At 36.1% G+C, this 21612-nt stretch overlaps 1 protein-coding gene across 1 annotated transcript in view; it reads right to left on the minus strand.

Moving 5' to 3' along the window:
- Positions 1–37: 37 nt before the first annotated feature.
- Positions 38–21612, minus strand: part of LOC120521976 (carcinoembryonic antigen-related cell adhesion molecule 20-like) — a gene marked incomplete at its 5' end in the record, with an annotated part of 33876 nt that continues 12301 nt past the window's right edge. Inside the window, one exon of the mRNA XM_039743226.1 lies at positions 38–90. Within this exon, the coding sequence (XP_039599160.1) occupies positions 85–90 (6 nt within the window). The remainder of the gene's footprint in view (positions 91–21612) is intronic.

Consider the following 21612-nt stretch of genomic DNA (forward strand, 5'->3'; position numbering starts at 1 on the left):
CAGCAGATATCCATTTCAACCGAAAATTCAGATGTCTTAATTGAAGTACCATTGACAGTGAAGATGCCTTTCTTTAGTGCCGTTCTAAATCTACAAAAGAAAATAACAAACATTAAACATATAAAATATCAATTCTTAATCCATGTTTTCAGTGCTATGTGATCTCACATGTCATTCTGAGATCTTTGTAACTGGAGGAGTAATGTGTTGTTGGTGAAGAACATTGAAGGGCAATTTGCAACTTGTAAATAAAATTAAAGTTTGTTTTTCTTCTTCTAGTAGTCACCTGTGTGTGGCTAAGCAGCTTCAAACTTTGAGGCATGAACCACCCAGCACAAAATAAAGCAGTGCACTTAGTCTTCATTAAACGTGATCCTCCTTTTTCATGTAATCAGGAGAACTATGAGGTGAAACTGAACCATTTCTTTTGATGAATTCCTTTTCTGAATTCAGATTTTCAGGTTGCTGAAACAAGAGTATCTTCTTCACAAATCTTTTTACTGTTTAAGGTTGTTTGCTTCTCCCATTCTTGATTTAAATGCCTTTTTTTCAAAACCATAAATTAATGGTGATACTGCTTTGTATTTATAAATAAGACACTTTTATATGTAATTCTTCTTAAAATGTATACAATTTAAAGAAGAACTGAGGCAACAGAAACCTTAAATTTGTTGGTATGTTACAGAGGTGCTAATTAAGCAATAGCCAGACATTTAACAGCAGGAGTATTGCTAATGCCTTTTACTTCATGTGCAAAACTTCAGAAATCTCAAGAATCTGACATCCTCAAAAGATATGTGATCCTCCATCACTTGGTACCTGTAGAGTTAACTGCTTTAAAGAAATTTAGAATTCTGTAAAAAGAAAGTAACCACAGTACAGGAGAACAAAATGTTTACGTATTAAACGATGTAAGGAGATGGTACTATATAAGCCATATAGATTATTTATGTGTAGTGACTGTGTAATTAGGATTAATATAGTGTTATGGAATTCTTTAAATCAAATGATTTGAAATTACGCTGAAAAGGGCTCAGTGTATAAAAATATATATATATATATATATAAATCTACACCATCTGTTAAGCAATATATATATATATATATATATATATATACTAGACATTAAGCCCGTTAAAATAACAGGCGCTAGAACAGTAGTGCATAAACATTTGTATGAACAGTCTATATTAAATGGCAAGGGACCTTGTATGTGGCTGTAATAAGCGTCACTGTATTGTGTGCCTTTAATTTTCTCTCTCAGTAATACTGGTTTGTATTTCCGTAAAATGCCTGTAATTTTCTATGACAGTAATACAGTGGAACCAAGTAATTTCCCCCATAGGATTGTATGTAAATACAATTAATCCGTTATAGACCGTACAAACTGTATGTAAATATATATTTTTAAGTTTTTAAGCACAAATATAGTTAATTATACCATAGAAAGCACAGCGTAATAGTAAACTAAATGTAAAAACATCAATAACACCGACAAAACCTTGAATAACAGAGAAAACTAACACTGCAAGAGTTCGCTTATAGCGATACGAACCGCTTGCTAAAACACTTTTTAATGAGTTTTAAGCACAGGGAAAAAAACAAACATTTGAAAAATCCGTAATTTAATAAACAACCAAGAAAAATAACATTGCAACAATGCATGCGGGCCTGTGTGTGTGTCTCTCTCATGTGCCTGTGTATGTGTGTCTCTCTCTCTCGGCTACTGTGTGTGTGTGTATGTTTGTGTGTCTCTCTTGCGCACACACCGTGGTGTGTGTGTCTCTCTCTCTCTCTGCACAGGGAGACTGAACACGCATGCGGCCCCGCACATGCGACTTCACCAGAAGACACACACATGAACACCTGGACGCACACAGGGTTTTATTAAAGAGGATATATGTGTGTGTGTATATATATATATATATATATATATATATATATATATATAGTCAGAGATGGCTTATGGCAAGCCAGCCGGACACTCAGAGGGACCGGAGGAGAGCTTATGCCTTCCCCAGACCATGCGGGGTGACCGCCCTGGTACCTTTGGGGCCATGGGTACAGAGCTTTGACGCCAACCCTGTAGGGGCCTGTGGTAACCGCCAGGCGCCCTATGCCTTTGGAGCCCTGGACCTCAGCACTCCACCACACCCGGAAGTGCTGGGGGGAAGAGGAGTGCTTCTGGGATGCAGCCGCACTTCCGCCACACTGGGAGTGCCAGTGGAAGATTGCCAGGAAGCACCTGGAACACATCCGGTGGATATAAAGGGGCCATCTCCCTTCATATGAAGGCTAGAGTCAGGTGGAAGAAGACAAGGTCTTGGAGGAGGCAAGGAGGCAGCTTGAAGAAGATAAGGTATTGGGCTGTGAGGCCAGGACTTTGGGGACTTTTGGGTTTGTGGAGCACTTTATTGTAAATAATAGAATGTTCATTAAACGTGTATGGGGTGATTCAAACGTGTCTGCCTGTCTGTGTCCGGGCCAGCATTCACAATATATATAAATAAAGATATATGGAAAAAACATAAAAATGATTTCATTCACACTTAACTTTTCAAAATTATATTCTTTCTGTTTTATTGTTATTCAGGTAGAATTTACATGTTAAATAAATGAAATGGAAATGTTTTATTGGAATTAATGTTGGCTGATGGTTAAAAAGATATGTTTAGTAGGATTATAGTTTCTGGAGAAGTACATTTTATCTTAAATATAACAGTAATATTTGTGATGCATGCATACAAACATAAGTAGTCTTTGGTCAGCTTTAATTAAGTATATCACACAGTGTACCATATGGCCTGCCTGTGATCTTTGTACAAATACAAGTATTAGGCAGCAAACACAGTCAAATAAAATTCTGCCTTTGAATCCAGCCATTGTAAAGTGGAAAATAGAAATTACTAACAAAGCTCCTCAAATAAATTTAACATTTATAGCTAGGCTACTAAATATATAATTTAAAAATTGAAATAGATAAATTGTTCAAACCAAGCTTATTTTAAATAAAAGATGCCTCTTTTTTAAGTCATTAGTAATTTAATTAAATAGGAATGTGTTAAGATGAATCGGTGGGAGCACATTATGCAATTCTTCCACTAATCTCAAATCAATGTTTTATTGTATTACTAGAGTGGACTACAACTTAGTATTTTACACCAAGCATTATATATTGACCCTTACATTATGTTCTTTTAGGTATTATTATACTTGTTTTCTTTCTCCTGGGAGTGTGAAATAAATTAATAATAAAATAAATTTCTGTTTAATATGCAGTGCAAATCAAATTCAATAGCAATTGCATAATTCAAAAATAATTTGTGCTGCTTGATCTATTTTGCATTTGAAAGTTATATGTGTGATATATGGCTGGCCAGTCATCCCGCCAATACCCCCAGGCCACGGATGGAGGTGCCCCAATGCCAGTAGGGAATTATGGACAATGGAGTTTTTATCCACAGCTCTGCTGGATACCACAAGGGCCGCTAGAAGGCGCTGCAAGGAGGAGCAACAATTGTTTTCCTACAATCCGAAGTGCGCCCTAGTCACAGGGACAGAAGAAATGACGTGCTTCCGGCTGAAGAAAAGGAGTTTTATCTGACCCGAAGTGTTACCAGTCACATGGACAGAGAGAGAAACACCTCTGGGTCAAGGGCTATAAAAGGACTGTGGGAGATCCCAGGGTTGAGCTGAGTCGGGTGGCAGCGTGACAACGCGCCTGGAAGAGGAGGATTATTGTATTGTTATTATTATTGTTGTGATTTATGAGTATAGTGGAGTGGAGGGTGCTTTGTGCACTTATTTGTCTAAATAAAACAAGTATTTGGACTTTTATCTGGTGTCTGGTGTGTGGTCTGAGGGTTCAAGGGGACTACAGCGCCCCCTATCTGTCACATATGATAATACAATTTGATTTAAAAAGTCATAGTAAATTGTGTAAGATAAAATCCCTTTATCTTCTGCAGACTATTAATCAAATGCCCAGAGAGTCTCTGCCTGCCTTCTTAACCCTTTCCTTGGCTTGTAATGTGTGATGTGAATGTTCCAAGAGTTTGTGCAATGCTCAGTTCAGCATAACTGTGAAATATGCTGCTGTCAATCATCCATCCATCCCTGCCTCTTGTAAGGATAATATGCTGGCTACCACAATACAGTTTGCATCCATTATCACCTGTATGTTGATACTGTGATATCACTTGTGATTCACATATGCATGCTCCTTAGCACTTCTGGCAATAATCTTACGTGCATGCTGATTTGTATAAATGCAGCTTACTTTAACAATACATCATGCGGAATTGTGAGAAATGTATACATTTACTTATTACCTCATGCATTGTAAAGGCATTTAAAGTCTGTGTGCAAATTTCAAGAAGTGGTTGGTTGTAACATACCCACATCATCGCTATTGTAAAGCTGAACTTTCCTGTAGCCAAAAAGTAACATTACCACACTTTCATTTCGGCTGAAAGCATATGACTTCTCAGTGTACAGTAGATGGATCAAAACCACTGTGATCCTCCAGGAGAGATATCGGTCACCCATGATGTAATGTACAAGATTTATTACAAATATTGTCAAATCAATATCTTTTTACATGTTTTTATTGTCTAGAGTTTTCAAAGCATTGTGTGTGCCAGTCTTTGCCTGGTGAAATTTGTATCCTAAATTATGAACATTGATAAAATGCTTTTACACCTACTCCTAAGAACAGGACAAAATTTGTATCACTCTGAGATTTTGAGCCAGTTAGCATCATTTTTCTACTCTGAGATGCTGGATAAATATGGACATTGATCTCTAGAGATGTGGATCCTGAAAATAATGGCCACTGGAAGTATCTTCATGGTCTTTATAGTAGCCTCCATAATGGAGAAAGTGAAGTCAATCATCTTACAGCACGCATCCATCTGAACTGAGGGTGAAAAGAAAATGGTGCTAGAAAAGTGTCCCATTTTGACTTGGGATCTTATTTTTAAAGTTCTAAAGATGTCTTATAAGGATTCATGCTGCAGCTGCAAAAATATATATATATTTTACTGCAAGTTTGATAGTAGAATGTCTATAATTGGCAGGTTGCACAGCATCACAATCAGGAATTGTAAGAAAGAGAGTTAATTATTAAAGTAGAGGTTGAAAACAAAAATGCAAAAATCTAAACACCATATAAACATTAGTATAGTAGTATAAATAAGAAACAATCGCCTGTTTTGAAACATCTCTCTAACCCCAGTCCATTAATTTGTTTTTCTCAAAATCAACTTTGTGTGAGAAAGTAACGTAAAATTATGCAACACGGAAAAGTAGCTAATGTTAAATTAACTCTTAAGTTATAAAGATGTGTACACCGCTTATGTAAAAAGAGTAGGCACAAACAGAATTTGCTCTTCAAGTGCTGAAGTTATACTGATGGTTGTAGTTCTTCACAGATTCATCATCACAAGATGAAGCACTATATTGTTAGGTAAAATTGATCGACTAGATCTAACAAATTGACAATAATGGGGAAATGCAATTTGTGAAAGAGTTAATTCAGTTGTGCTTGGATACAGAGTACTAGAAACACAAGGAACAAGAATCTTACTTGATGGTGTCCAATGGTCAGATTGAAAGGCTCTTTTATTATAAAGGTTATTTGCTATTTACTATGTTCACATTACACAAGGACACAACATCACAGTTTGTTCCCAGTATGTTCTACCATTTTACTGATTACTAATGATTTTTGAGTACTTAATTCACCGGCTGTAACCAAGTCTTTCTGCCTATAGTGTTCCAGTGTAAGGTTAAAAGACAAAGTAGCTTTTAGGAGTATATGAAAGCTGAAATGTCTTAATTCCACCATTTCTAAACCCATTTAAACTCATTCAGGGTGGTAGGTAGACATTGATGGCAAGGCAGGAACCAAGTAAAGTATGGATCTGTCGTGCATAAGTGGTCTGTCTTTTATTTTTCCAACATATATATATATTATCATACTAAAAATACTACCATAGTAACATGTACAAAGAAAACAGAAATGAAACAGCAAAGTATAAATTATTATGTGCACTGAGAAAGAGGGAAATGGCAGGTTGTTACATTTACAAAAACGTATTTACTTTATATTACATGTATTGTTTATGTTCCACTTTTGAACAAAACTCGATCATGTTTACTTTATTGAATCTTGTGGGATGTGCAGTATACTAATTTCAGTCATTTAGGTAGAATTCAAAATAGTTATATTTAGTCCTCACGAAATTAATAAGCACCAAGCGGATTCATCATCAGCAGAGGTTGGATAACTTGTCATGTGACTTTCAAAGAAGAAACAGGTTGTGGGTTTGAGTTATTGTCACCGGTTAAGAGAAAAAGGTTAGTGAAATAAAAGTAAAAAAACAAAAAAAAAAACACACACACGAGAAATATTCAGATATTTATTTAAAGCACCTTAATCACACAGACTAAAGTTACTCCGTTTTGCATATTTACGTGTATTCTCTTTAATGTTTTATCAAACTATGCTCACTAACTACCGTCACAAGTCAGTAAATGTTCTATTAAGTTGTCTAGATTTATTTGCTTAGTACAGGTGCGTTTACGTACTTAAAAACACAATGGGTCAACAACTTTCAGTATTGCTATTCATTAGTATTATCATAACATTATGAAAACCAGATAAATACTATTAATAGAGAAAAATAAATAATACACCCGAATACAATACAAGGCAGTTGCTGAATCTGCTTGTTTGAAAATGTAAATATTTATACTAATAAAAGGCAAAGCCCTCACTGACTCACTCACTCGCTCACTCACTCACTTATCACTAATTCTCCAACTTCCCATGTAGGTAGAAGGCTGGAATTTGGCAGGCTCATTCCTTACAGCTTACTTACAAAAGTTGGGCAGGTTTCATTTCGAAATTCTACGCATAATGGTCATAACTGACACGTATTTTCGTCCATATACTGTAATAGACTGAAGCTCGATAGTGGGGGGCGGAGTTTCATTTTAAAGCATTTAACCAATCACATTTCAGCCGTCATTTGTTGCCAGGCAGAGAGGCTTTCACAATCCGTTGTGCAAGCACTCTAACACAGAATGTCGATTAACCTGTTGCTTCAACCAATCAGATTTTGAGTAGGTGTCATTAGGGCCCTCTAGCAGGCGACGGCAACGCCACGTATTCAGACCCATTGATTGGATAGAAGCCGATATGAGGAACTCTTCGAGGCCACTGAATGCACCACCAACGCCCGAGCGAAAGATTGTCGCTACGCACTCACGGCCAACTCCATGGCAGGATTCTGGACAATACTATTTGCCAGACACAGACCAGATTTCAAGACCACGAAAAACTGATGTTTGTCACGCTCCTGGAGCCCCAGAAGTTTCGGGAATACAAGAAAAATTTCACACATGCAGCCTTCTCCAGTTTAACACAAGAGCCACGGGCGCTTTTTGATCTGTCTCGGTAAAAACAGAACTGACTGTAATGTATGCCATGGACGATTTTGCAGGACATTCTCCACTAATCTCCTTGACTTCCTTCATCAGAAAAATCTGAATGAGAGCCTGGGACAGCTATTCACATTGGTATATTTGGTGATGAGCATTCCTGTACACTGCTTCTGTCGAGGGGAAATTTTCAGCCCTAAAGCGAAATCAAACTTATGCCAGAAATACCATAGGGCAGGTTCGCCTTTCAGCATTAGCTTCGATGGCGATAGAAAGGGACGCTTTGATGGAACTGAAGCGCACGGATAATCCGCACGACAGAGTAATTGAACTGTTTTGAGGAAAGAGTGGAGATTGGATTTTGTTTACAAATAATCCTAATTTTTGGTGAGTAAAATGTTGCGATTTTCCTAAATAATATTGCAAATTTATGAGTTATTATTGATGTTTTTATGTGTGTCGCGGCTGTGGCTGCAGTAGAAAGGAACTTGTTCTATTCAATAAAGGCACCTCTAGTGCTGACGTCCGAGGTTCGATTCGAGAGAGGGTGCAGTGAGTTTGTATGCCTGACAAGCCCAGAATTAGGGCGTAAATACATTCTGTGTTTTGCTTGCATTATTTGACAGTAAAACTATTTCAATATATTCACTATATAGATATACTAGCAGAATACCAGCCAGAGAGGAGAAGTAGTGTTTTAAAGAAGGTACGAAAAAGAAAAGGAAAAATTTAAAAATAACGTAACATGATTGTTAATGTAATTGTTTTGTCATTGATATGAGTGTTGTTCTCATATCTATCTATCTATCTATCTATCTATCTATCTATCTATCTATCTATCTATCTATCTATCTATCTATCTATGTTGTTCTCATATCTATCTATATATATATATATATATCTATATATATATATCTCTATCTATCTATATATATATATAGAATAGAATACCAGCAAGCTAGAGAAGTAGTGTGTTAAAGAAGGTACGAAAAAGAAAAGGAAAAATTTTAAAACTAACGTAACATGGTTGTTAATGTAATTATTTTGTCATTGATATGAGTGTTGTTCTCATATCTATCTATATATATATTTCTCTATCTATCTATATATATATATACCCGCTTGGCAGCGGAGAAGTAGTGTGTTAAAGAAGGAAAGAGAAAGAAAAGGAAACATTTTAAAAATAATGTAACATGATTGTCAAAGTAATTGTTTTGTGTATTTGGCGCAGCGTCACGAAGTTGTTTTCGGTAGCTGCATCAGAAAATGTACCACCTACGTCTGACACGCCCCCTTTTTACTGTTTTCTCACAGCTTGGATTGCTGCTGTCATATACACACACACACACACACACACACACACACACACACACACACACACACACATACATACATACATACATACATACATACATATATATATATATACAGTGTATATATATATATATATATATACATATATACATATATATATACACATATATATACACATATATATATATCTTCATATCTACATATACACACACTCGCACATACATACCTATCTACATCATATATACACACACATACATACATACACACACACAAATTATATACATGTGTGTATGTATGTATGTATGTATGTATGTATGTATGTGTGTATATATATACACATACATATACTTGTGTGTATGTTTGTATGTGTCTATATGTGTGTGTATAGGTTTGATCACTGAGTGCAAGGGAAAAATAATAAATTATAGTCTATAAGTTATTAAACAGTAAAACATTAACGTTTTAAGAAGTACAGGTACATTGAAATTACATTTTCTATGTGAACATTCAAATTTGTGCCTCTGGTAATGTGCCTTACCGGCATTTAAAGAAAATTAGTTTTGTGTCCTCTGCAGTGTTAAGAGAGAAAGGCTTTGGTTTGGGATAAAAGGAAAAAAGGTGTAAAGAAAGGAAAGTTGCCTTTTTCTTTTATATAGTATAGCAAAATACCGCGCTTCGCAGCGGAGAAGTAGTGTGTTAAAGAAGCAATGAAAAGAAAAGGAAACATTTTGAAAATAACGTAACCTGATTGTCAATGTAATTGTTTTGTCACTGTTGTGAGTGTTGAGTGTTGTTGTCATATATATATATATATATATATATATATATATATATATATATATATTTACACACACACACATAAACATATATATATACATATCTATACATATACACATATATACATACATATATATATATACATATATACACACACATATATACACACACATACATACACAGAAATACATATATATATACATACATACACACACACATATAAACATATATATACATATACATACATATCTACATATATACACACACAGCTATTTCAGATCAGTGCAATACGCTGTTTGTTAAAACGGTTGACTCCCGCTCTTACGTGCAATAACAAATCAAATCATTCAGTTGTCTTTGCTCATATGTCATTTTAGAGCTGGACGCCTGGCATCTTTTTTTGGCCACAAGTTCGTTTCTGTTTGGTGTGAGGTTCTGTGTTGTGGAGATTCTCAGGATGGATTGCAGGTGCTCATCAGTGAGGTGACTCCTGTGTGCTGTTTTGTTAGTCTTTATCACTGAGAAGAGCTTCTCACACAGATATGTGCTACCAAACATGCACAAGGTTCGAGCCGCATGTAGACGGACTTTTTTTGTTCTTCAAAGTCACCAAAGCGCCGTGCAAACTCAGTGCGCAATAACTCTAGCTTCGCAATAACTTGCAGCATCATAAGGTAGACTTGATTAACGTGGTAAGTGTTCGGCAAGGCAGCTGAAGCGCTGCATTATGGGATCTGTAGTTTATTGTGTTACCAGCGCTTCATATACCCGGCTTTAATAACAATAATACAGTATATAAAATGATCTCGGGCCGGATATAATTACATGCCGGGCGGATGTGGCCCGGCCCTTGAGTTTGACACATATGGACTAAATAGAACTTGAAAAGATATATTTTTCAAATGTGATCACGCAATTCAGATAGAGTTGACGCAAGACTACAGCCTTTATCCTCCCCTCGCTCTTACTTTTTACCGCTCATCTAATGAATACACTGAGTATGGCTTTACCAAAACAATCATTGATGGCGAATAAAGTATCCATTATTCGAGTATGTAGAGCGGGATATATATATATACATATATATATATACCCGCGTCGCAGCGAGAAGTAGTGTGTTAAAAAGGTAGAAAAGAAAAGGGAACATTTTAAAAATAACGTAACATGACTTTCAATATACAGTATTTGTTTTGTGAGTGTTACTGAGTGTTGCTGTCATCAAGGATTTGATTATCATTATTTCTTTCAATCAGGTTTGTATTTGTAGGATGTGTTGTGTTCAAGTTACATTCCGTGTTTGTCAATCGTTGTAAAGATGACAGGTTTCATTCATCGATTCGTTTCTTACTGCATCAATAAACAGCTCGTCTTCTTCTTTATCTGAGACCTGACACACTGCATGCACGGGTTTTTTTTACACTGTCTTCCTTTAGCGGGACATTGACTTTTTCCACCGTGTGCTTTGTTTCCACAGTAGCTGCATTTATGAATATGCTTATCAGACGCTTCATATTTTTGCTGCCTTTTCAATTGTGTAATTCGGTTTTATTCAGCTCTTTGGAACTGTTGCCTTTTATCTGTGCACTGCGCCAGTTCACGTGAGCCACTCGGTGTACATGCATCTAAGGTTCCCAGCTGTGCTGGTGCCATCTCGTGCTATGTCCATAGCTTTATTTAATGTTACCTTAGTCCTGGCACCTAAAAGTTTCTCTCGCAGTTTCGCTGAGTTTGTGCCAAACACCACACTGACCATCTCATCTTCCTCTGCATAAGCACAGTCCTTAACCCGTGAATATTTAGTGGGAGTTTGCTATTGGATTGCCGCTGACGGACGGCCTTATATGGGCAGGCACTAAATTACAAACGTATGACCATTACGTGTAGAATTTCGATATAAAACCTGCCCAACTTTTGTAAGGAAGCTGTAAGGAATGAACCTGTCAAATTTCAGCCTTCCACCCACACGGGAAGTTGGAGAATTAGTGATGAGTCAGTGAGTGAGTCAGTGAGTGAGTGAGTGAGTGAGGGCTTTGCCTTTTATTAGTATAGATATATATATATATATATATATCAGCTTCCGATTCATTTTACCCTCGCACCCCTTGGTTTGAGAAGAAGTATGAAAAATATGAGGTTAACGCAGGAAAACAGATCGCCAATTGAGGCTTTATGAATAATGGATACTTTATTCGCCATCAATAATTGTTTTGGTAAAGCCATACTCACTGTAATCCTCCTTTCATTTTCTAATTTTTTCGCACTAGCCATGATTAAATGAACGGTAAAAAGTAAGAACAAAGAGGGTGACTTATTCAGGCAGGCAGGCGACAGCTCAATAGCTCGCAGGCTCGATGTAGTGCGCCAAGTCCATCTAAAATGCGTTATCACATTCGAAAAAATTTTCAAGTTCTATTTGGATATAAGTAGGTTCTATTTAGTCGACAGTAATATCTTTGGTAGGAATGTAAGCTGAATTTAGTCCTTAAATTTCTATGGTGAAGAAAAATTTATGCAATTATGACTAAATTTAACTTACATTCCTACCAAACATTTCTGTCAACTAAACAAAATTCCTTATATTTAAAATTTAAATAGAACTTGAACAGATACGAAAATTCATAATACACACGCAGCACTAAGTGCACGTAAGAGCAGGAGTCTTCCGTTTTAACAAACTGCATATTGCACTGATACGAAATAGCCTGCCCATTTAATTATTTAGGAATGGATAGATAAATTAAGATTTTGTACAAATAATGTTTTTCATAATGGATTCTGGCACCCCAGCAACAGCTGCTCGCACCCCAAAGGGTATATATATATATATATACTGTATATAATATATGTATGTATGTATATATATATACATACATATATATGTATATATATGTATATGTATGTGTATATGTATATATATAATATATATGTATATATATAATATGTAGATATTTATGTATATATGTATGTGTCTGTATATATATATGACAGTAACACTCATAACAGTGACAAAACAATTACATTCACAATCATGTTACGTTATTTTCAAAATGTTTCCTTTTCTTTTCATTACTTCTTTAACACACTACTTCTTAAACTGAAGCACGGTTATTTTGCTAGTATATATATATATATATATATATATATATATATATATATATATATATATATATATATATATATATATATATATATATATATATATAAATTGTGAAAGAAGGTGCCAAGCAGCAATTTTTGCACTTTTATATGTTACTAATATTTAACATTTATTCTATAATATATACAGTTACATAAATAAATGTATTTTATAATATAACACTCTATCCAAGGTGCATTTTGTGTCATATTTAGTTATACATTGGTCATGGCATTCTGGCACAGCCAAAGAAGCAGTGTTCTTGTACAACTGTTGTACATTTCAGCTTTTGAATACTAATCTTTTGTATTTTTATTGATTTGTATTGTTTTACCAAATAAAAGTAGTTTTGGTATAAGCAAACCTGTTTTTCTTATTAATAACTTTGAACATGAACTATGAAATGATACTGGAACAAGTATAATTAACAAACTAAAAGATTAAAGCTACGTATCCAGGTGAGGTGCATTTTTAAGGTTTATAAAACAATTGTTAAAATATTATGCTTTATTGCCATGAGTCATTTTCAATTAACATAATAATTAATTTAACAGAGAATGAAAAGTTTAATTCATTTTACATAAAAATATGTTGTTTCAGGATATATTAATTTAGTACATTAAGTATAATTGAATTATTTTTGATAAAACAATTTTATTATCTGCAATTGTTTTATTTTAATCTGACATGCCATTTTTTCAGTGTGGGTTGATCAAATGCAATATATAAAAAGCAAACAATTATAGAATTTTTAGGCTTTCTTAGAGACAGTTTTAAAATTCATATTTTTCTCTTGCAGTTTAAGTAAAAGAAATAGAAAAATGGCTAAGGATTTTAATTCAATTCTTGCTTACATGGAACCAGTGCCAGTTCCAGCAACATTAAGCACAAGGCAGGGTGCCAGCCCATCACAGTCATGAACACACCTAATCTACAATTGGGCAAATTTTAGAATAACCAGAATTAGGAGGAGCGCTGGTGTACTGGAAGGAAAATCAATTTACAGTACACAAAGGAAAAATGCACAAACTCCACAGAGATCGTAACCCACTGTCTGGTTTAAATTTTGAATGCTAGATCTATGAATTGACAGTACTGAAAACTGTTCCATCATGCTACCTTTTAATAGAAAGCAGTGCAAAGATTTATTATGGGGCAGTGAATATACTGTAAAGTACAAATGATTATCAACTACAAAGAGGAGTCAGCATTTATTTAAATTGTACACGTGGTATCCCAATCCAGACTTGGTTCTGGCACTCTACATGATTTGCCAGGATAAGGATGAGGCCTTAGAAACTGTGTAATTTAAAATTAATGGAACATTAGAAGAATTTAAAGAAGAACAGACTATTTATTCCAGCAAGCTTGCCAACCCTATTTACCAAGATTCTCCAAAATGCACTACTTAGCAATTTATCCCATGTGGCTATGATTTTTGGAATAGAAAAGAAAAAAAAAGTCTACCATATGTGCAAAATTTGTCTTTAACAAATTTCAAACTACTGTATGTTCTTCGAACAACAGGGATCCACCATACTAATTCCCTTTATAAGTTTAAACATTTTAGTCATGGAACCTTTTAATCTGTGTTTGCTTAAACTGAAATGGTTAAATTCCTTTATTTTCTTCTCATACCTCTCAGCCCCACAATCAATCTAGTCAATATTCTCTAGATTTTCTCTAGCACTGCCTTGTCTTTTTGTAATATGGAGACCAAAACTGCAGAGAGTACTCCAGGTGATGCCACACCAATTATACCACTCAAGCATAAGGGTTACAAACTCTAAATACTAAGTTCTGTATTGATACTGTAATATTTCATTTTTATAAACTTGAATACATATGAGGCAATGAAAACAGCTGTAAAGGCATACCATTATTAACTTTAAGTATACAAGTAAATAAAAAAGCCTTTTTAAAATCAAAATTCACAAATACCAATACAATCAGTTACAGTTGAAATTCATGTGCTTTCTTGCTTTCTTTCAATTGCACTCTCTTTTGGTAAACAACCATCAAATGCCAATTATAAAGTATTAAAATTTAAACATTTTTCTTAGTTAACCTACTTAAAATAAAACATGAAATTAATATTTTATAAAACCTCTGTTTCTCAAATACTCTAAACAGAAGTCTTACCACAATAAAAGTGATGTAGCAATGGACGGCACTGACGTCCCAGGAGGCTCTGTGGCTACACTTAAAATTAGACAGTTAATTATGATTTCTTTCATGTTGAGTTTCAAACAGTTGTGTTTAATGTTGGTTTATTAAAGTAGCTGGAAAGACTAACTGAAATAAAATAATAATTTACTAAATATATTTTTAGTTTTCATTTTAAGGTAAATATTCTTGCTGTTAGTCTTTAATCCTTGTAACTTTTAACTCTGAAACAGAAAGTCATCCCTTACGAGCCCACTTGTATTCATCCAGTGATTGGCGCTGGTGGTCGAGGGCTTAATGTTCACACAGCATTTGCGGTGACAGAGCAAGCTGAATACGGGTGTGTAAAGCGTGTGAAATAGAAAGTGTGATAAAAGTGATAGTTCTTCAGGAGCTGATTGAGACAGCATGATAGATTCTGGTCCAAGTTTAGTGAAACATACCAAGGTGATGATTTTGTTTTGAATGTGCTTAGCAAGTTTCTAAGCTCCCATTCACTGAATCTCTGGGGCTCAAGAGAGAAGAATTAGATACAGATAATCCCTGTTCATTAATAACAGCATGTTAGCTGTAATTCTGACTGAGCCCAAGATATGCACACAGCAACTATTAAACAGCAGCAAACTAAGCCAAATTCAAGGCTTCATGAGTCTGACGTCCACTATGATGAGCTACCACATTTCTTTGCGCTTCTTCTATATCAACATGTAATTCAAACCCTGGAGTTAGAATGTGCTGGTCAACAAAACCTTTACCATATGGACAGAAAAATCACAACTTTTCAGTTTATTTCTCAGGTGCCTGCGTTTTGTTGACAATAGTTCACCTGCCACTTTGCACAGGAGAAATCCTTTTGAAACTAAAACGGCACTGATCGAGACTGACTAGGTCATCATACAAGATTAGCATATTGTTACTGACCAATCACTTTTGATTGAAAAAGTCATTTAACAACAAATCAATACAAACCTTGTAAAATAACTGAGTTGTCAATGTCTGCCAACTGCAGAAAAACTAAACATACTAATATGTTTTTGTATTTATTCTCTATTTATTAATTTATCTTTTTGTTTTACATTCACACCTTAAAAAATCTGATATTGTGAAAATAATAAAGCAGCAGACTTATGTTTTAAAATATTTGACCCCTTTCTTCAATTTTCTCTCTCTCAGAATGGATAGATGAAATATCACAATGTTAACTTGTTCCTAACATATATATATATATATATATATATATATATATATATATATATATATATATATATATATATATATATATATATATATATCCATCCATTTTCTAACCCGCTGAATCGAATACAGGGTCACGGGGTCTGCTGGAGCCAATCCCAGCCAACACAGGGCACAAGGCAGGAACCAATCCCGGGCAGGGTGCCAACCCACCGCAGGACACACACAAACACACCCACACACCAAGCACACACTAGGGCCAATTTAGTAACGCCAATCCACCTAACCTGTATGTCTTTGGATTGTGGGAGGAAACCGGCGCCGGAGGAAACCCACGCAGACACGGGAGAACATGCAAACTCCACGCAGGGAGGACCCGAGCGAACCCGGTCTCCTAACTGCGAGGCAGCATATATATATATATATATATATATATATATATATATATATTATATTACCTCCATAAGCGTACCACACAGATCATATTAGCAGAGTTGTCAATTACAATGGCTGGGTCTTTTTCTTTTATGTTCCACTCATCCAGTGCATCAGCACTAAATCCATGTGCATTTGAAAATGCTTCCTTTTTGTTTAAGGAGGAACTGTGAGGAGACATTTTCAATTCTGATTAACATGACTACTACAAGTGAGCAAATGAAGATAGGTTTAACTTGTAGAATTATAGAAAGACACGAGTCTTCCCACTGTATCTTTAATCTAAAACTAATTCAAGATTATTAGGTGAATAAATTTGGTTAACAGTTTAGTTGAAGGATGTCTACATGGATATTCATAACACATGAAAAGGTTATTGAGGAAGATTTATTATTTAAGAAGCAATGTTTAATTATTTTCTACTAACATTATTCGCAAGATGATATAGATGTTTTATGAAGTAGATGCCATTACATTACATTAAAACAAAGAGTCCCCGATAATATGTGTGGATTCTGTGAGCTACATTTAATTCCTGATTATATTCCCAAAACATATTCTTATTTACAAAGTAGGTACACCTCACTTTCCAAGTAACTGTCCAATGATTGGCAGGATTATAGGGAAAAATAGCATTTAAATTATATTTAAAGCAGATAAATGGGTATCAACAAAATGTTTGTGTGTGCACTTCAGAGGAAGAATATGCAAGACTAAATGTTTAAATTTATTTAAACATGGCATTGTTGTGCGTGTCAAATGTGCCAGAAAAATTGCATCAGGTTTTTCATGATACTGTGTCATGTGAGAACTAAGAATGAGCAACTACGGGGAAGAAACATAAACCAATGGTGTGTATGGAGTAGGAAAGAATTATTTTATTGAGGTTTTCCATAGTAATAGGTAATCTAAAGTGTGCCAACCAACAACTAACAACATCAGTGATGCCTAAAAAGAATTAGAGGGAAAAAATTATGGCTACGATGAGCTAAGGGATAATTAGACACTAATTCACAGTAAATAACAAATTTCCTTGCCTGGGGGTATTTTCCTTACGTCACTTAAATCATCCGAGATCAGATGCCTCATCTTGGATGAGTTAATGCTGGTGAAACTCATCTGGGATAAGTCGGTTTTCCAAACACAGCCGTATAGCAGATTAGTCTAGCTGGATCGAATCATCCGAAATGATTGCGCGCACCTGCGTAATTGAAAAGCCCATATATATTGAGTCTAGAAAACACGATCAGCAAGTCTTTGATAAGCTGTAACAAAATGACGAAAGAACGGTTGCATTTTTTTCACATAAACAGAGCAGGACCTTTTATTTAAAGGATATGAAGAATTTCAAGATTTAATATGCACAAGGGTAACACTGCAAAAGCAGCCCAAACCAGAAAAGATGGCTGGCAAAAGTGTCCGACAAAATAAAAGCGCAAGTAGTGTGCATTGTACTTACTGAATGCAGTGTTTCATTTCCTATGTGTCAAATTAATTATTTTTAATATGTCATAATTCCAGATCAAGCGTGAGCACAAAGGAGAACATGGGAACAGGTTAAAAGTGAAGTACAAGAATATACTTCAAACTGGTAAATATTGGTATATAACTATTTAAAGAATTGTTGACATAAAGAATCATATCTATACTAATAAAAGGCAAAGCCCTCACTCACTCACTCACTGACTCATCACTAATTCTCCAACTTCCGTGTAGGTAGAAGGCTGAAATTTGACAGGCTCATTCCTTACAGATTACTTACAAAAGTTAAGCAGGTTTCATTTCAAAATTCTATGCGTAACAGTCATAACTGAATTCTACTTACGTACATATATCGTCCATAGCCTGCAGCTCGGTCTCCGTGGGAGGCGTGGTGATGGGGGACGCAACTCCGCCTCACTAGTTGGCTGCCTACCTATATGCGTCCCCCGCCTCCCACATAATTGACTGCCTGCCCATATGAGGCCGTCCGTCGCTCCAGTCTCTTCATTCCCTTCTTTGGCTGCCTGCCTATATTGCATCCCCCATCCCCATGCCTCCCATGTAATTGACTGCCTGCCCATATAAGGCCATCCATCGCTCGGGTCTCTTCATTCCCTTCTTTGGTTCGCCATGTTATTCACGTCTCCCTGCTGATAACTGCAGCCTTTTATTTAATCTACGGCTTCTCTGCTGTTTGATGTTCGTTTATTACGATTATAGTTATTGTGTAGGTATTTTAGACTTAGTTTACTGTTCAGGTACCCATTTCCTTTATCATTCCAACCGTACCCCCATTAACATGTCTATCGAGGTGATCACCATCAATCAAAGAACTATCACTTACCGAGTGGTTTCCATGCCCGGAGATGGCGCCTGCCTTTTCCATTCTCTGTGTTACATATTGCACGGACATATCAGGCTCACTCTTGATATCCGGAGGAACATTGTGTCTTATGTATTGAATGACTGGGACAGGTTCAAGGTGTGGACTGATGACGGTACAGGAGATAATTATACTACACAGGAGCACTATAAGAGTGAAATGCTTAAGTACTTCTCCTATGGTTCTGCATGTGAGTTGATGGCTGCCGATGAATTGTTCGGTTGTCGCTTTCAAGTGTACCGAAATGGCCAAATATTTTACACCTTTCGAGAACCGCCAATGCCTCTTAAAAATCTTAGATTCACAGATGACGATTTGAGTAGTGGACACTTTGACGTTTAGGAATGTTTGAACTCTTAAAAGTTGGATGCGAAGTTATTGATGAAACCGGTTGTATGCTTACATCGCTTGACAGATGCTGAATGTCACTTCAACACAACAAGTCCTGCAAATACTAACATAATTGAAACAAACCATGAAACTCAAACAGATTATGACAGCAGCAATCCAAGCTGTGAGAAAACAGTAAAAAGGAGGCGTGTCAGATGTCATGGTACATTTTCTGATGCAGCTAGATGGAAACAACTTTGTGCCGCTGCTACCAAATACTCGCAGAAAAATCCACAAGTTAATAGACACGCTGTCGCTAAATACCGCAGGCAAATCCACAAGCTGATAGAGATGCTGTCGCTAAATACTCGCAGGCAAATCCACATGTTCATAGAGGCGCTGTCGCTAAATACTATGAGGCAAATCCACAAGTTCATAGAGACGCTGACGCTAAATATTCGCAGACAAATCCACAAGTTAATAAAGCTTCTGTTTCTAGATACAATCCCAATAATGAAAGCGGCTCATACAAAACAGCAGGTTTGGCTCAAAATGCCAATTGTGGATTTGCGTATGACCCAAACATACATTATGAATCTGACAAAACTGTACACATTGAATTCATGTATGTTCACTGTGACTATTGTCAAGCTCATAGGTGGAAATGCGAGTCTCCTGGTTTGTGCTGTAACGGTGGTAAAGTCTCTCTCACTCCTTTACATAAGCTTCCTGACCTTCTTGTGGGCCTATTAAATGGCGAACATCCTCAAAGTGAGCATTTCTTGAACAACATTTGAAAGTAAAAAAGCGCATTTCAAATGACATCATTTGGTGCAAACCAAATCGTTGAGGGAAATTTTGTGCCTTCGTTTAAAGTTCAGGGACAAGTCTATCACTTGATTGGCAGTCTTTTACCTATACCAACTGAGGAACACAAATTTTTGAAAATTTATTCCGTCGGGGACAATGAAAAGGAAGCACAAATGCAGTGCGCTAATGTTTCTTGAGTTAACACGCCCTGGTGTAGCAATTACAAAAAATGCTGGCATGATAGTAACACTCACATCCAAGACTTCCACTCCACAATCAACAGTATTTCAGATGAAGACAAAGACTTCAAAGTTGTCATTCACGAAAAAAACCATTACATGCACACAAAGGCAGGTTTAATAAAACTACAGTACGTCAAGTTGGTGTTGTCATCGTTGGGCAAACGTTCGAAAATAGGATATTGTCTTGAAAAGCAGAAACAATAAACTGCAATGCATTAAAGAAACCCACAGATCCTATGATGCACTTCAATATCCCCTCATGTTCTGCTATGGTGAAGACGGCTATTCTGTGTCTATACCTCAAGTTCATGCTGCCAGTAAGTTACCTATGAAGAAAACCGTCTCTGCAGCAAACTTCTATTCATACCGGCTTTGATCAGAGAACATCATGATTATACTATCCTTTTTAAATCAGTTTTAGTTGATATGTACGCAAAAATTGAATGCCAAAGGACTAAATTATATCAGACTAAATCAGAATAAACTACGAGCTGAAAATTACGTCCACTTGAAAGATGCTATTGACAAAAACAACACTAATTTAAGGGAACTTGGTCAAGCTCTGATATTACTTTCGTCGTTCACTGGAGGACCTCGCTATATGCACGAGTGTACACAAGGCGCAATGACATATGTACATCATTATGGCTGCCCTGACTTATTCATCACATTTACTTGCAATCGTAAATGGACTGACATCACTGAAGTTCTCCTTCCATGTCAAGAACCTCACGATCGCCACGACCTTATCAGTCGTGTATTTCATCTCAAGATTCGCAAAATGATAGACTTGCTCATGAAGAGTAACATTATCGGCTGTACAAATTGCTACATGTACACCATAGAGTGGCAAAAGCAAGGTATTCCCCATACACACATTCTATTGTGGCTAAAGGATACGATTAAACCAGCTGTCATCGATCAACTCATCCGGCGAAATTCCTGATTCACAGACTGACCCTGCTCTCCACAAAATAGTAAAATCCATCATGATTCACGGCCCATGTGGACCTCATAATATCAACTCACCCTGCATGATCAACGGAATATGAAGTAAGAGGTACCGCGTCCTTCGTCTCAGAAAATCAGACCGGAGAAGATGGTTACCCTCAGTACCGCGCGCACCTGCTGATGGAGGTCATACAATTAACATCAAAGGAGTACATATCGACAACAGATGGGTTGTCCCCTTATAGTCCTGTGCTGACCCGCTTCTTCAATGCTCAAATCAATGTCAAATTTTGCAATTCAGTAAAATCGATCAAATACATCTGCAAGTATGTTAACAAGGGAAGTGACCAGGCAGTACCGTAGATCCCGTTATATAAGCCGAGAATTTCGTCCTAGGTTTTTGGCTTGGAGTTTGGGGTCGGTTTATACAACGAGTATTGTTTCAG

Source organism: Polypterus senegalus, unplaced genomic scaffold (assembly GCF_016835505.1).
Source record: "Polypterus senegalus isolate Bchr_013 unplaced genomic scaffold, ASM1683550v1 scaffold_3417, whole genome shotgun sequence".
Taxonomy (NCBI): domain Eukaryota; kingdom Metazoa; phylum Chordata; class Cladistia; order Polypteriformes; family Polypteridae; genus Polypterus; species Polypterus senegalus.